Below are 17,464 nucleotides of genomic sequence, written 5' to 3' on the forward strand. Positions count from 1 at the left end.
AAATTTTAAGTTTTAACATAAGTACATAACTAATAGTTCAAATTGACTTAATTATGAAAATTTCACACTTTTCATAATAACATAACATTTGTCCCCTTGCCACATCAATTAATTTTGTTAAACTTAAATGAAAGTGAGATTTAAGGATGAGATTGAGTTGATTTTGAAAGTCGGGTTATATTAACACTTTTTTGATAATCTAGGAGTTAGATTAACACAATTAATAGTTGAGAGACTAGATTGTATTTATTATCCCATAAATCATAATTGGAAGATCAAATTAGTATATAACCCATTATCCTTTATTATTTTATTTTTCAAACGACGTCGTTGTGGATCCCTTTCTTCTATTCATTCATTTCCCATTTCTCACAGCCAATAGGAAAGTAACCACTTCTCTCTCTCTCTCTCTACTTTTTCAAAATTTCCCTCTCTCACACAGAGCAAGTGAGAAAACAACAATGGCTGTGGAACCGTTAAGCCCTAAGCCAACAGCGCAGAGAGGTACAACCGCCAACCGTCTCCAATCACCGAACAGCCCGTTATTTCTGGGCTCCAACGACGACCAACTCGAACGCGCCCAGGCACGCGCTGCACGCGCCGCCGCCAATCGCCGCGTTGCCCCTACCACCACCTCTGCCGCCACCAACACCACAACAACCGACCCTTACCTTAGCAAAGAACAGATCGTCGACTTGTTCCACAATTGCATTAAGCTCGCCAGCGAAAATGTCAGTATTCGCTCTCTCTCTCTAAAGTGTTGCTTATTTATGAGTAATTTAAGCCTAATTTAATTCATGTGGGTTTATGTTACATTGTTGTTGATTGTTGAGTAATTACACTCTAATTTGTCATATATATATTTATAGATGATTGAAAAATCTCAGTGTATATAGGCATGAAATTCTCTTGTGGAGACTTGAACCTTTTGCCCCCACCCACAAAAACTTTGTATTTGTGGAGTGACCATCAACCCAAAGGCGTGCAATGGTAATTTGTCATTTCTCAAAAGTAAACAAATGATTAGAACCATCATAGACTTTATTGTAAACATGTGACTTCAAGTCATGATTTTTATGTGCATTTGAGTATGTGTGTGAAAGTGTGTATAACAGGGTGGGTGAACTAGTTTTTACTCTTATTACATTTTTTGTTAAATGAGTGGTTTAGATTTTGTTATTTTGTCCATATTTATATAAAAGCAATATTTTGGGTACCTTTTTAAGTTATTGATGACTTGGCAAAATTGCTACTGGACATGAGAATAAACTACTTAACCCGTAAGGAGTGAGTGGGGTCAATTGCCCGTAGGTTTTACTCCTTATGTTATCAAAAGAAAAAATTGATGACTTGACAAAATCTAATCTTGTCATTTATTTAAGAATGGATAGGATTTGAAGAACTTAGAACTAATAGCTCATGCCCTCGTACCAATACATACACAAATATACACCTCTTTCTAATTTTAAATTGTTCAAAGTTTTGGCTATAGTTAATGCTGAGTTGTTGAGCATTTTAAATTTTTTTTTTATTATTTTTTTTATCAACAATCATTTTGTGACTTTCTTGTTTTGTTTTATTATCCTTGTAATGTAGAAAATAAACCAGAAGAACACTTGGGAGCTGAAGCTTATTGATCATCTTAGTGAGATTATCAAAGTTGAATCTGAAAATGATACGGAGACTAATTTTCAAAAGGTTCGAAAATCGAAAACGCTTTTGTGAAAATTGATTGGTTTTTTTCTTAAGTTTTTTATGGTTGGGATTTTGGGTTTATGGATTTTGAATTGTAGGCAAGTTGCACATTGGAAGCAGGGGTGAAAATTTACTCAGTGAGGGTTGATTCAGTGCACTCGGAAGCATATAAGGTTTTGGGAGGGATCAACAGAGCTGGAATAGAAGATGAACAAGGTTAGGCCATAATCTCAGGCTGAGGGCTACAATTGCTTCTAAATGGCATTTGCTTTCATAGTGAACTCATGTATAGACTAATAGAGGTCACTCGTAGTTATGTACAAGATACTTGGTCGTTGAGATTGGTGAATTTAATTTTGCTGAACTATGTGGTAAATTTGTACTCAATGACATCTCTCAGAATGTGCTTAAAAGTGGCATGTCATTGTAATCTGTGTCTTTTAATGGCCAAGTTATGGAAACTGGAGCTGCTACAGATTCATGAAACCAAGAAGGCTGACATATGTCAAGAAGAGATAGTAGAACCAAAATATTTATTTTAGGCAAGTTTACTTTGCACATTTTATACTTTACTTGAAAAAGCTGATGCCTTAGACCCTTGTGCTTCAAAAGGCCCTCGTGAGTCTGTTGTTGTATATACACAGATACATGCCACGTTCATTGCCATATGTGTAACTTCTATTTTTAACATGTATTTCTTCCATAACTTGCAATTTTTATCTCTTAATTTTTAGCATTTTCTTGCAGTGGGAGATCTTTACTTCTGCACTTTGGTCTGTTCCCTAATATAATGCTTTGGTGACAGAAACTATTTTAGATGGTGACAATGGGCAGGACACGGCTCACTCTAAGAAAGAGACTGCGAGGAAGGTATGGTTTGTTTCTGATTAGATGGCATTAGTGAGTTAATCTGCAATTGCAAACTGATGCAATTGGTTGTGCAGATTTCACCACTGTCAACATTGGAATCCTCTTTTGAAGCTCTTAATGTAAAGAAATTTGATGGTAACTTTGTATCCTACTTCTATCCCTTCCAGTTATTGATCTCTTTTCCTTTTTGAATTTCTAATTTGTGTATATATATATTTTTTTGGTTTTTTTTAGTTGCATTTTCAGTGGATCCGCTATATCATCAGACATCTGCACAATTTGATGAAGGTGGAGCCAAAGGTCTTCTACTGAATAACCTTGGAGTGTATGGAGGATGTCGGGTACTTTTTGATTCTTTTGAAGTACCAGGGAAGTGCAAATCATGTTCATCCCAAAATGATACTTCTGATATGGTTGATCTCTCTTTTGCCAAAGGTATGAAATTGCCATCATGAACTCTCTAGTTCACGTTCACATACAAATGCACAAATATTTTACCTTTTCCTTTTCTTTTCTTGTTTTAGCCATTTGCTTATTTTCTTTGTAGAGTCCATTGAGCAGATGGTGGTGAACATGCGTGCATCAAATGAAATTTCTCCTACTCTCAAGGAGATTATCTTTCAATTTGATAAGGATAATCAAAGGCCATCACAAACATTCAATGTCGGTCAGCAATCAGATGCGACTGCTGATGCATATGATGCTAATGAAGTTGATTTTGATTCTAATTTATTTGGGAATAATGATGCATGGACCTTTGATCACGAGGCTGAGACAAGTTCTGTTAACCAGAGCTCCAGTTTTGGAGATCCTAGTTTTCAAAGTCATGAGGTATTTGCTACATCCTGTGTGTGAGAGGTTACTTATAACATATTCTTTTCCTTCTGTGTGTCCCTTTACTCCCATGGATCTGGTGGTGAATGTAGAGATTTTTCCTTGAATTGGCCAGCTCATAATTAAGAATTTGGTGGTGGGGCTGCTCTTATTTTGTTAGATTCTTTAACCAAATAAGCACAGATAAATAAAAACTTTCCAACCTGTGGGGGTCTGGGCCTTCACTACCTCTATTTCATTTCCCTCCTAAATTTGCCATGACATGGAGCCTCACCGAAATGAAACAAATATAAGTAAGGTTACTTCCATAATTTTGTCATTTTTCTGCAGGAGAGTGATCCCTATACAATGTGTGAACCTGATGTGGGTGACAGATTTGAGAAAGTTTCCATGTTTCTGTTTCAAGGGCTTGGAATCACTTCAAAACAAAATGCATGGGCAGGTCCTGATCATTGGAAGTACCGGAGGTCTAAGGGTAGGTAACAGGTGAAAATTATGTTGTCAGTTTCTGTAACCTATGTTGTTTGTGTCCATTTAATATACCGTATATGGTATCTATTTTGTAGGTTCAGAGGATACTCCTGCCCCAGAAAGTGGATCAACCATCACAAATAAGAGAACGAAGAAGAAAATCCTCACTGAAGTTGACATTGACTTCACAAATTCCTTGAACAAGGAAGTGGATGATATCTTTCTTCCCCCCAAAAATCCAAAGTCCTTACTTTTACCTGCAAATAGAGCACCGACTAGTAACAGACTTCCAGATGATTGCCATTATCAACCTGAGAATCTTGTCAAATTGTTTCTTCTTCCCAATGTTCTGGTATTGTAGCTTAATCCCTAACCATAAATAACTTTACTATATGGTTTCCAGCAATGTAGCTTAAAATTTGATTAGGTACTTAGGCAAGCTATTTGAGGTCAACTTGATCTCAACTTTTTTTTCTTTGTGTGATAGGGAGGTGCCAATCCAGCATATTAAATTATATAAGCATTGGAATGAGTTTGTAATGGATGGAATACACACACACGCATACATATATAGCCCACAGAATTATTTTAAATTGTACTTTGCTACTAATAAAGAAAGTAAAATTGGTAATATGTACTTTGAATTTTATAGTCTAAAATATCTTATATATTTTTCTGTAATGTTGAGAAGAATTTGTATTTGAAAAATCAAGTTTCTGCCCTAATTTGGAATTAATTCTTTAGGCCTTCTATTGTTTGTTGTGGTTGATAATGGTATGCAAATTTTGATTGTAGTGCCTTGGGAAGAGAACACGGAAATTTTCAGGTACAGGCCCTTCTTCCTTTCTCACAATTTTCTAAAATTGCAACTGAACTGTTTTTCATACTGAATTTGAGTGCAAAACACATATGCGGGGATAAATTCTAGGGATGTACATAATACTTCTTTTTCCTTTATATTTTATGGTATCTATCTGATGATGTGAGGCAGAGAATCCTGTATAGTTTCTATAGGATCTATCTTCAATATATTGGGCACAATATATTGAGTGTGCCTTATTTGCTTCTTAACTTCTCATTCCTTAACTGTCTATTTAGTAAGGCATCATCTTACAAGGTTCTAATGTTCTTTGTCTCATCATTTTATGTTAAATAATCATTTTTCACTTTTCAAAGAGTACAGCAATATTGTTTCTTTCTTCTCTCTTGTGATATTTTAGTATGCATTTCCAAGAAGAATTGGGGAGGAGTGTTAATGACCTCTAACTCAAATGGCAGCTCCTTCCCTTGTCAGAGCAAGGTGGAGGGGTGAGGTTGTTGTGGGTGGAAAACCCATAGGGTATGTGTGCAACTTACCAATAAAAAAAAGGAATCAAATTGTTTCCAAAAAGAAAGGGAAGGGAATATTATGCCATCATCTCACAAGGTTATAGTGTTTCTTTCTTCTCTCTTGTGATAGCATAGGAAGTATCTTCAAGAAAAATTGGGAGAAGTGTCAATGATCTCTAGCTCAAATGGCACCTCCTAACCTTGTAAGAGCAAAATGAGGTTTTGGGTTGAAAACCAAAGAAGCACGGGTGCGTTTCCGGATTCGGGTGCGGGACACGGCAATTTTTGAAAAAGTAGGATGCAGCGATTAAAAAATTATTAAAAATATTTTTATTTATATTTTCTATATATTTTTACTATTAAAATATTCTTAAAAAACACATTACTATGCCTTGATTCACAAAACAAAGGAAGAAGAAGGCAAGAAACACAAAACAAAAAAGAAAACACAAATATTCAGAATAAAATTGAGGAAGGACAGATTTAGGATGTTTGGGCCTTATTCAAAGCTGATTTCAGCTGTTTTGCCATAATTCAAGGCCGATTTCGGCCTGTTTCAGCCGTTTCGGTCGCCAGTTGATACAACATGATTTGGCCAATACGGCCCGATTTTGGCTGAATCGGAGTGAATTGAAGCCGAGTCGGCGTGAATCAAGTTGAGTCGGTGCGAATCTGTGAAAAAAAAAAAAAAAAAAAAGCTCAGACTTGGCACCGACGAGTGGGCAGTTGCGTCGGACATCGCACCCCGCGTCGGGCCGCATCAGACTCTGGTGCAGCACCCTCCCAGCCGCGTCTGTGCTTCATAGTTGAAAACCCATTGGGTGTGTGTCTAACGTGTCTAACTTACCAATTAAAAAAAAAAAAGAATTGGGAAAAGTATTTCCAAAAAGAGTTGGGGAGTGTATATTAATTGCATTGAATGATGATTACCTTCCTTTTATTTTCTCCAGATGCTAACTCATGGCAAGGAAACAATGATTTTGGTGAAGCGTTGCCATCATGGGACAATGAGAGTGTGCTTAGTGGTCAATATGATGATGGATGTGTTCATAATGATGTGGAGGAGATAGATGGACTTGTCTCTCAACCTCGCCGGGTTTGTTTTTATTCTATTTTCCATTATTTTCTTTTGAAAGATTCAAGTCAGTCATGTTATTCTTTTGAGTCAGGTCTATAGGTGTTTCAAATAGATTGGATGTACATTATTCAATAATTATTAATGAAGAAAATTTTGAGCCTGGTGAAGTTTGTAATATAATTTGTTGGTTGAAGATTACTTGTTAAAATAAATAATTTCTTAGAATTGCACTAATCATTATTACCCATAATTTTGTATGTGTGTGTTTCTTTTTGTCCTGGCTCATGATTGCTAATGTTTCAGGTAAACAAAATTGAAGTTCAATATGACAAAACTTCAAAACAAGTTGATGTACATGCATTGAAGGAAACTCTTTGGGGTCAGATTCAAGAATCTACTGAAGTTCCTGAGCCAGTGAGCCTCTTCTTTTCACTTGTCGTAGATTCATTTCTGACACAAATGTATGTGTGTGTATTATCATTCATTGTTCAAAATGTTCCATTGGACTTGCATTTTTAGTTCATTACATAGAAAAGTTAAGTTCAAAGAGCTGATCAATTCAGAAGTTTGATATATTTAAGTTATCCCCCACTCGGATGGACCGCATAATTATTGGAACTCTTAAGCCTATTTGCAGAAATTCAAAAAATTCACAACTTTTGAATTTATCTGCAGTTTATTTGCAATTTGATGTGTAAAGAGATGACATTATTGATGTGAATACAATTCATGTAAAGTTCATGATAATGAATGTTTTGGAAAGTGAACTACTTTTCCTATCAGCACTAAGGCATTACTAAATGCTTATTGATTTTGCTGCAGCCTGCCTGTTCGTAGCATCTTGCAAGTTCTTTTATGTCATAATTCTAGGAGCTAGAAATGAACTGAGTTGTTTGTGAATTGCTAGGACTCGGCTCGAGAAAAGATTATTTTATTTTATGTTATTTTTAAATTTTATTTATTTATTTTTTTTATGTTCATTTATTTAGAAAATGAATCAAGCTCATGCTTAAATTTAGGCTCTACAGTTAAACAAGTTGAACTCAAACATAATATTGTGTTTGTGAACAAGCGCATGAGTATGATGCTCAATTTAAGTAATATAATACTATATGTTTATATGTATACATGTATAAAAATACAATTATATAGACTTGAGATTAGATTGTTTAAGTTTGTAAATAAGCTTATAAGAATATCAAATTATTATTTGTATGTATTGATAATATAAATAGTCCATTTTATATATAATTTTTAACAATACATGATTGGGAAATCTAATTTTTATGTATATAAACAAAATTTTTATCTAATTAAATTAAATAGTATAATTTCAACTATAATTTATTAATTAATTATTTGCATAGATTTGGGAAGGGGAAACAATTTTAGTAGTACTGTTTACTATAAACCAGAAAATGATGAGTAAATCAAGTCGCTCATTGACAGGCTTGAGTTTGTTCAACAAGAAAATGAACACTACATATATCTATCCACACACACGCACACATTTTGCTAACTCGTTACCAGGTTTCTGTTTTTGGCTGTTTTCCATTTGCATTATTTACCTTGAAAAGTATGTTTCTTATTATGAATTATGTGCTTCTTGTCAAAAGGTGTGCGAAGATACAATTTCTTTCAGACATCTCTTGTCCACCTTTCCTGCCGAATGCCAAGCTGCTGCTCCAGAGGATATCTCTCCCCATTTGTGTTTCATCTGCCTATTGCATTTGGCCAATGAGCATGGTTTAAGCATCCACGATTGCCCCACTCTAGATGATCTCAGAATATGTCTTCCGTCTTCTTTCTGAAACTCAGATGGAGTAGTTCAGGTTTCATCCTATAACCAAGATGCCACTTGATTTTTGTATTATAAAAATTGGGAAAATAGCATGTATCTCTCTCTCTTTTTTTGGGTGGAAATAGCTTGTATCTCTTATATGCCTAGTTCTTGCAACCATTCAAGCACTAGAAATCAGAATTCTTAAAAAAAAGAAAAAGAAATCATAATTGTAACAATTAGCAGTATTTTCTGGTCTTTGTTGTATGATTACGTCTTAATTTTGTGTATAGGTGGGTTTTATTGTTTTCAGCATATCTGGCTTTGTATATGCTGCTATATGTGCACGAGTATAGTGTTATTTGGAATCATATCTTCACTTCCTGTGTCATCACTGTGTTCAATTGGTTGTTAAAAACAGCTTGTTTTGTTTTAGAATTTTTGCTTTAGAGAGGTTTCGCGTTTTGTCCATGGTACACATTGGATTTCTATTCCTGTTAAATTAAGATTCCATTGCTGGATGAATGGGATAAGATAGATCTGTGTCAGGATGACATGAACATGCTATGTGAAGGATTGTCTTACACGAGTGGTGACAGCAAAAGTAAAAGAAAAAGGCGACTTAATCTGTTTGATGAACTTGGAAAGAATCTATTGTGGTTGTGGTCATTTTGTATCTATGACTTGAGATCCAAACGAAAATGACATCCATTTGTGCATTTTGTTACACAAAGGTTTGGATAACTCTAAATAAATTTGTAAAAAATGTGACATTTAATATTGACGTAACGTGACAGCTGCATATACAGAGCAGGGTGGGCGGTAGAGTTCAATTCTTAGTCAAAAAAAGAAAAAAAGAAAAAGAAAAGAAGGAAGATGTTAATAACTAAATTTCATTATTTCAATGTAATTGTTGAGTACTTTGGAATAATACTCTCTTCTCGTATGATAGTTTTACTAATTAATTCATGATATTTCTTATTATTCACGTCATCACATGAGAGAAGGGATTATTGCTCCTGAAGTATTGAGTAAATATAATTTGAAGTAGGGATGACAGTAGCATAGGGTGTGCCTTGTCCCTATCTTGGGGAGGGATCAATAGGGGCTGATCGTGGGCTAGAGGTATTTTTTCCATCTTTAATTACATGGTTTTGTCATTGGTGAGAGATGAGAAGGAAAAGAAAGAGGTGGCAACAAGAGAAAGAGACAAACCAAGTGTGTTTAAGACAAGGTAATGGAATATGTATAAAAAAAAAAGGGATATGTGTAAAATAAATTAAATCTTATATATAACTAATATAAATATATATTAAATAAAAAGTATCTATATACACTTGGAGAAAGGCGGGAAGGGATAAGATGGGACAAGCAAAACTTGTCCCTATCATGTCTCTTTTCAAGAACGAGAAAAACCTATGCAAATAAAGTAGGTTGGATATGATAAATTTTTTTTATCATCCATAATTTTGGGTACTACACAATGGAAAGTGATCTAAGTCTCTTTTGTTATTATTCCCTTGCAAGGATCAAGCTCTCTCATATGTCTTTTGCCGTCTGCATAAACTAAATCTAGTGTATCTGCATTTTCAGCTAAATTTCACCAAAAGAAAGTTTGGATTAGTTGGCACCTAGTTGGTGAAAGGAATCTCTAATTTGCTGCCACATTTTTTAACATATATTTATTTAAAAAAAATTGATGCAGTGCATAATGTTGTCTTTTGGAGATTGATTTTTCAGATCTTAAATCAGTTTAAAGGAGAAATTTGAATTTGACTTCTCTAGTAATATGATAGGAAATATACGCAGTGAACATAACTTGCTAAAAGAACAATGCATCTATATCTTCTAAATCAGTACAATGAAATCCATAAGATTGTGTCACATTAATCTTTAATAAAAATTCTATCCTTCACTAGAGATTGTCTAGTAGGGCCTAGAGATTTTATATTTGTAAGCCGTAGAATTGACTACACAGTCTACAGTTGCTTTTTAACTTTGTTGCATCCATTTTGATTTATATAATACCCTTTAAAGCTTAGAGAATAAATTATAAAAGTGAAAAACTGCTTTTGACAACTTCTGGATAAACTCAAAGCAGAAATGGCAGAGGATTGCTATATCTTATTCTTCGTTACAAATGAGCAACTTGGAAAGTAACAAAAAACAGAATCATGTTTAAAATACCCTTTTTTTTATCCACTTTTTATTGGAGGCTTTTTGTTATTTTCAAAGACTATTAGGACTCATGGGCGATAAGCGTGCATGTGAAAAAAGAACAAAGGGAGAGAAGAGTTGGGCCGACCATGCAGGTCATTAAAAAAAAAAACTATTTCCATAAATTTTAATTAATTTATAATTTATGTTTGGATTTAAATTATTTAAATTTTAAATCTTTGTTCTTAAATAAAAAATTTAGGATTGAATCCTCCTACCCAAAAAAGAAATCCTATTTTGATTTGATGATGATAAACAATTATCATGAGCATTATCTTCCGAGATTGTAACAAAATGTTATATTTTACCATCTAAAAAGCTACTTTATCTATTATACTATCTCACTTTATAATATACTCAACATCTCAGTTTTTTATTTTACTATACAACACATTAAAATAATATATCTACACAATAAAATAATATAACCTAAAAGAGACGAGAGACAATAATGAGAGAAATGAGAGAGCAGAGAAAAGAAGAATTAGAAATAATATAAAAGAGATGAGAGACAATAAAAAAAATATTTAAAAAAATATATTATTTTGCCAAAAACTATTTAAAAAAAAATATTATCTTGCTGTAAGATGTTACGGTAACTGAGTTGTAAAATATTTTAAAAATAGTCTTTCGGGTAAGGACTCATTTTTGTGGTTTGATAGTATAAAATAGCAATTTGGGGATTTACAACCCAATGCTAATGCTAAATCTGTAAAACAAAATTGTAATTCATGCACAATTTATTTTGTATTTTTCTTTGGTGATGCATCTAATTTCCAAAAGCTTTTGGGGGTCAAAATTTTTGGTTAATTTTGTGATAAGGTTTCAATGTATGTCCCCCAGCTAAATCGCTGAAAGCCCCAAGTAAACGACCAATGAGGCAAGTGGGCCTTAAAAGTGAGAGGTTTGTGGGTCCACATTAAAAGTGAGAGGTTTGTGGGCATTATTACAAGTGGGACTGTGGGAATTGGCGGGGAAGATTCTCTTTGGGTCCAAATTTCAAAAATCAGAGATACTATAGCCCTAAGTTAAGGTCCTAGCTTTGTGGGATCCACACTAGAGGTCCATTGTGGGACCCATTGAGGTCCTAGCCTAGCTTACTGCTAAAAACTCATTTTCCTGTGGGAAGGAAGAGGCCTACAGCTAAGTGACTTTCTTCTTAAAAATCAGAAAACAATCAAAGATACATTTTTCTTTTTTGGCTAAAAATTTAGAAAACATACAAAAGTAAAAAGGCAATGAGGAATATATGCTTCACCGACCTTATCTAGGCACTATCCAATTATATTCACATCTCTTTGCCTCTTGCATGTTCTCTTGTCTCTACTCCAATTGCTTGCTTGCTTGTTTGCTACACTTTTCTTACCATGTATTATCCCTCTTTCCTTGTACATGCTAAATGACAACCTTAGCATTTCAAAGCTCTTTCATGAACATTAGATGGGGCTTGAGAAAATAATATGATCATATTTGATTATCTTTAACAAGAACCTTATTCAAATTATGTTAATGATTAATGAAGATTACTTGACATAATACGGTTAAAATGGTGGGATCCCATCCGGGTTATATTCTGATTTTGATATAATGGTAATCTATTCCATATATAATAATGAAAGTATTGTATTTGATATTCCAAGCTCCTATATCACATCAACATTTTTTTACTTCTTTTTGGGTTTTGTTTTTGTTTCCAAATTCATTTCCTTTGCTTTATTCAATTCTCACATTTATGTCTCCTTATATTCTACTGTTACATTTTGTTTAGCTTTCCTCTCCTCACTTTTTACTTCTCTTCTTCTTTTCTAATTTCTTACTCTAACCTTATTCTTCTTTCAATCCTTTCTCTTCCATCTTAGTTTCTAAATAAATTTCTTTAGTATTCCCTTTGAACCTCTTTCCTTGATCTATTCCACATTCTACCTACAAAAAAAAGTCAATACTTTCTTCTAACTTGTTTCTCTTTTGGTGGATTTTTTTATTTTATTTTTACTGTTCTACAATTTTTTTCACCAATGATACTTTTTGTTAATATTTATTTAATTTTCGCTTCAAATTTGCATGTTTCGATATAGTTTTATCAAAGTATTATCAATTTTATTAGGTTATTCAATCTAATTCTATTTTGGGTTGATGTATTTTGCACTATTTGGCAAATTTGTATTGGTGTATGCATTTTGCATACAATAATAGATGATGGTACCATTATTTTCATGAATATTATGCATCGCACCGGTTTGCAACTAATTATATTATTATTATTGCTTTTGCTACTTCCTTGGGTACCTTGTATTTTATAATAAAGGTGTAGAGATTGATGACAAAAATATCCTCTCCATTAATTTTAAATGAATTTATTTCACGGTTTAGATTAAAAATTCCAAAATTGTATTTAATTTAATGTTATATATAATTTTAAATGGTGGAACACTTTATATATTGTTATATATGAAAAATAAAATTTTAAGTGCAAAATGTTAAAAAATGACCAGGGGGGAGAACTTGATACGGAATATGCATGGATGGCATATATAACAAGAAATATGATATTTTGTAGTAAGACAAAAAAGTGATGGGGCATAGTAGTTGGGATAAGGATTAAAATATCATTTTTTTTGGTAAAAGGATTAAAATATCTATTTGTATAGGGCATTATAACCTAATTACTAAAGCAAATCACACTATTGGCTAAGGAATTTGTGGTGACAACAACTCCTAATATTCAACAATAACTTGTGTTTTTATGGACTGAAATATTACACATTGACACACACATATGCAATTCTCACCCTTGGTAAATGACAGTATATATCAATCTATCAACCTCTCTCTACACTCCCCCACCCTCCAAGCCCCTATATATATGTTCAAAATCTCTTATTTGGTCTTTACTAATCACTGGTACAACTACAAACTTCTCTAAAGTTTCTTCACTCATTCATCAATTCCCTCATCACCCCCATTTTCACCTTTTTCACTCACTTGAGAACAAAAACCATGAACAAATTCAAGAAATCTCAAGTTGTAATGCTCTTCCTTCTAGCTGTTCTTCTCATTATCACACCTCTCTTGTCCTCTTCACTAAGGCCTACTTACCTCTACTTTGTAATTAACATACTCATTATCGCCCTCGGGGCCGAGGCAGGCCTTCTTTCATCCTTCTCCAAGCCTTCTGAGGACAGAAAGCAGACTGTTTTGGCTGCACCAAAACCTTTGGCATCCTCAGAAGTCTCTCCTGATAATGGTGTTGTTCGGACCACTAATGACAAAGTAGTTGCGCCTGCAAGTACTGAAAAGAAGGCTAAAGTTGTCGAGAAATCTGCCTCTGAGAAATTTGTAGGATCTGTGAAAATTGATAAGGTTACAAAGTGTCCCTCCATGCCAAGCCTTTTCTTCATAGGAGGTGGAGAGAGTGAAGCTGAAGATGTGGCTGAGGAAGCTTATGCTGAAGAAGAAGTAAAAGGAGAAGAAAAAGATGGGGAGGAGGAGGTCAGTGAGCAAGAGCTGTTTACTAAAGCCGAGACTTTTATTGGGAACTTCTACAAGCAGTTGAAGATGCAGAGAGAGGATTCGTGGAAGAGGATTCATGGGTTCTATCAGAAGGCCTTTTGAGTTGAGTTTTGAGCATTAATGCTATATCATAATATTTTGCCATCCTAGGCTATACCCAGTGGCGGAGTCAAGAAGTTTTATTTGGGGGTCACAATTAACATAAATCATATATTTAAACAACAAAAAAACTCAAGAAGAAAAAAAAAAATTCGTATCATTATTATTATATTTAAAATGCTTTGAAGAATTTATTTTATATTTTATGTTTCTATTTATTTATTTATTTAGATGTAAAAGAATACTATGTAATTGTATATTATTTACCCTATAATATATATAAGTTATCTGAATATTAAATAAAACATAGTTTTTTTAATAATTTGTTGGCAGTCAAGTATTATAATTAAATCAATTATAAATTATAGATATGTAGTTAAAACAATTGAAAATTACATGGAATAAAAAAAAATACATTTGAAAAGATATTATTACATTTTACACACCAAAAAAAAAAAAAAAAAAAACACTAATGCTATTCACAACCTGATACACACACATATATATATCATCACTCTTGACATATATTATGAGAAGATTATTACTTAATTATTTGTTGACTATGCTTACACTAAAAAATATTAAGAAATTTAATAATAAATAAAAGGGGCCAAGTTGCATTTTCCCAATTAGCTGCTTGTAAATATAATTACATCATATATTATAAATGATATTTTTCAAAATATTGGGGGGGGGGGGGGGGGGGGGGGGGGCCTGGGCCCCTCTAGTCCCTTTGATCATCCGCCACTGGCTATACCATTGGGTAATCATGATTGGGTAGAGGAGAACCACATTATTCTTTCATGGTTCCAACTTTCACTTTTTTGTACAAAATATTTTGGTTGCTACTGATAGTGGTCATGCTTGTTTTCCGTTTTTTCTTCATATATGATTCCTGCTGATATAACAGGTGAATGGTCTGGCCACACCGCATAAAGTTTGAGATAGAAGTTCCATGGAATATATTAATTGGTTTGGGTATTGATGATTTGAGATATCAATATAGATATATGGCTTATGTTATTTCTTCTTGGATCTGCACAATGAAAAATTTTCAATTTGATGTATGCTTTAGAATGATTTTCTAAGGAAATGTCATGGTCCATGGATTATTAATGCATCATGAGGCAATTATTTAGTGCTAGAAACTTTAGTAGTTTGTCAGAATTGTTTTTTACTAGAATGGGCAATCGACTTTTGGATTCCATTTTGGACAAAAGAATATGAATCCATTCAGGATTGTTGTCTTTCAAACACAGATCCCTCGACCCTAACTCCATTTAACTAGAGTAACTTCTAAGACATGTCCACACCTTTTATTGAAACAGTCTGTGTTCTGTCCTCTCCGGGAAAGATCACGGACATGGTTAACTCCTACACAGAGAAGACTACACAGGATTCTCAATGATACTTTTTTGGTGCTTTGCAGAACTCTTTTTTATGCACAAAGCCTAAAATTATTAGAGGATTCTCAATGATACTTTTTTGGTGCTTTGCGGAACTCTTTTTTATGCACAAAGTCTAAAAAAAGTACTGAGGCTCTACGCGGATCATGTAAGAATAATGGTTAAATTATTAAACTCATAATGGACTAATAGATAGTGCTTCATCTTTTGTGATAATGGTACTTCTACTTATTAAGGGAAAATTTGGGTACACGTGTGGGGTGTTAGAATAATGATTAAATTTCTCAAGAGATATTCATGAAATCCTGAGTTCGAACTCTTGCCAGCACTTTGGGGCCACTTTGAAGAAATTTCTCCTTATAATAACCTGATGTGTGTGGGATTGAAGGACTGCACATACTTAAGAGAATAATTAGATACTTGAAAAGATCTGAATACTTTTCTTTATATATAAAAAAATATAATTAAATTTACTATTTTTGAATTATTTAAATTTTTGGGACAAAAAATAATTTATCATATCACACATGATTTTTCGGTCCTAATATCTTCTGAATTGGCTGATGAGCAATTTAGCCCATAATTTTTCTCCCTCCTGTAACAAAGTCTATTGCTATTGCCTCCTTAGGTTGGTCCTAACATGTTGGCATATGCCATGTCATTAGTGCAGCAAATATTGGTCAGGAGATTCGATTGTTCCCCCTTATACAGGTTGGATGCAGGTATAGGTAACTGAGCTTGATGTTTCTATCTGGTTGCTGTCGAAATATGGTGTCATGACATCACGAAGGCAGCCTTTATAACTTTGGTGAAGAAAGTCATGTAAAAATCCCTAGTGCACCAATAAAGAAGCATCCGACTACAAAACTAGATTAACTTCTATAACATTACCAATACGTTATTATTAATTGTTTTAATATTAATCAATATGCTGAAGTTTTAACTTCCAAATCCACTTGTGTCTATATCTGTTCACTATAGCAAAAGGCCATACAGGACAATAGAAATAATCAACAGGAGAGACATGAACATATAAAATCCATTTAATTTGTACCACCTCCCATGCCATAGTGTGTTGGTGATGGAAAAGTCCATTGCATTTTAATTGGAGATTGAACTTTTAGGGGCTGTTTGGATTATTTTTTCCATCACTTAATTTTCATCACTCATCACTCAATTTTTCACACCCATTTGGTATCATCACCCAATTTCCATCACTCAATATTTTTCACACTATTTGTGGTCATACCTGTCAGCTAGTGCAGCTTTTTTTTGTTTTTTGTTTTTTTTTTTTTTGTTTTTGTTTTTGTTTTCAGTACCCAAACTCACCGAAGCTAAAAAAAAAAAAAAAAAAAAAAAAAAAAAAAAACAGAACTGAAGACCGGCCAACCCAGGAAAAGAAAAAAAAAAGTCAAAAGGTGGTCAAAAGTTGCGGCTATGGGTCTCCTATGTGTGTTTAATTACAATATTGTCATTGAGTTATGAGTTATGGAAATTGAAAACAATCTTTATATGTTTTCAGTTTCCATAACTCATAACTCAAATATCAGAGAATTGAATGATGGAAACAAAGTTATTATTTGCTAAACAACCTTTTTGCTATGAGTCCCACAATTTTTGAGTTATGAATTATGGAAATTGAGAATTAAATTATGAAAATTGCCAATTCAAACAGCCCCTTAGCCACCCATATATTTGGTTTTTCTTTTCTATTGGCTTATTTGTCATTGATGGGTCAACTTAGATTTTTAGAAACTAGTTGTGAACAAATCACTAATGGATAGGAGGTCGGTATGGAGTAAGTTTTAAGGTTAAATATTTAAAGGCAACTACTTGATGTGATGTTATGACTCAGCCCACTTGAAGAAGTAATTGTGTCATACTGTCATGCATGATGCGTCTACTATGGTCACACCTTGTAATTTCTTACATTTTTTTTATAGGATTTCATTAAGGTCATTCATTAATATATTATTTTAAGAATTTTTTTATGAAAAATAATTGATTTTTTTGATAATTTTTTCAATTGTTTTCTAAAATAGATATTTAATGGATGTCCTAGTGGCACCCGTTAACTAAACACTTTCTAATATATAAGAATAATTTTTATAAATAATTTTCCTTGAAAAAGGAAAAAAAAAAAAAAAAAGTTGTTTCAAGATTCACATATAGTTG

General features: G+C 33.3%; 1 protein-coding gene across 2 annotated transcripts; it reads left to right on the forward strand.

Moving 5' to 3' along the window:
- Positions 1-369: 369 nt before the first annotated feature.
- On the forward strand, positions 370-8,448 carry LOC126694536 (condensin complex subunit 2-like). 2 transcript variants are annotated; one of them, XM_050390871.1, is made up of 13 exons: positions 370-731; positions 1,597-1,698; positions 1,794-1,911; positions 2,501-2,565; positions 2,640-2,700; positions 2,800-3,000; positions 3,113-3,396; positions 3,730-3,874; positions 3,966-4,222; positions 4,666-4,696; positions 6,150-6,295; positions 6,581-6,738; positions 7,894-8,448. In XM_050390871.1, the coding sequence occupies exons 1-13, from the start codon at positions 462-464 to the stop codon at positions 8,027-8,029; spliced, it is 1,974 nt and encodes a 657-aa protein (XP_050246828.1). In that variant the 5' UTR covers positions 370-461; the 3' UTR covers positions 8,030-8,448. The 2 variants fall into 2 exon arrangements, with proteins under 2 accessions (XP_050246828.1, XP_050246827.1); XM_050390870.1 differs by having other exon boundaries at positions 373-731; positions 6,581-6,691.
- Positions 8,449-17,464: the final 9,016 nt, after the last annotated feature.

The sequence above is a fragment of the Quercus robur genome, chromosome 8 (genome assembly GCF_932294415.1).
Source record: "Quercus robur chromosome 8, dhQueRobu3.1, whole genome shotgun sequence".
In the NCBI taxonomy this organism is placed as follows: domain Eukaryota; kingdom Viridiplantae; phylum Streptophyta; class Magnoliopsida; order Fagales; family Fagaceae; genus Quercus; species Quercus robur.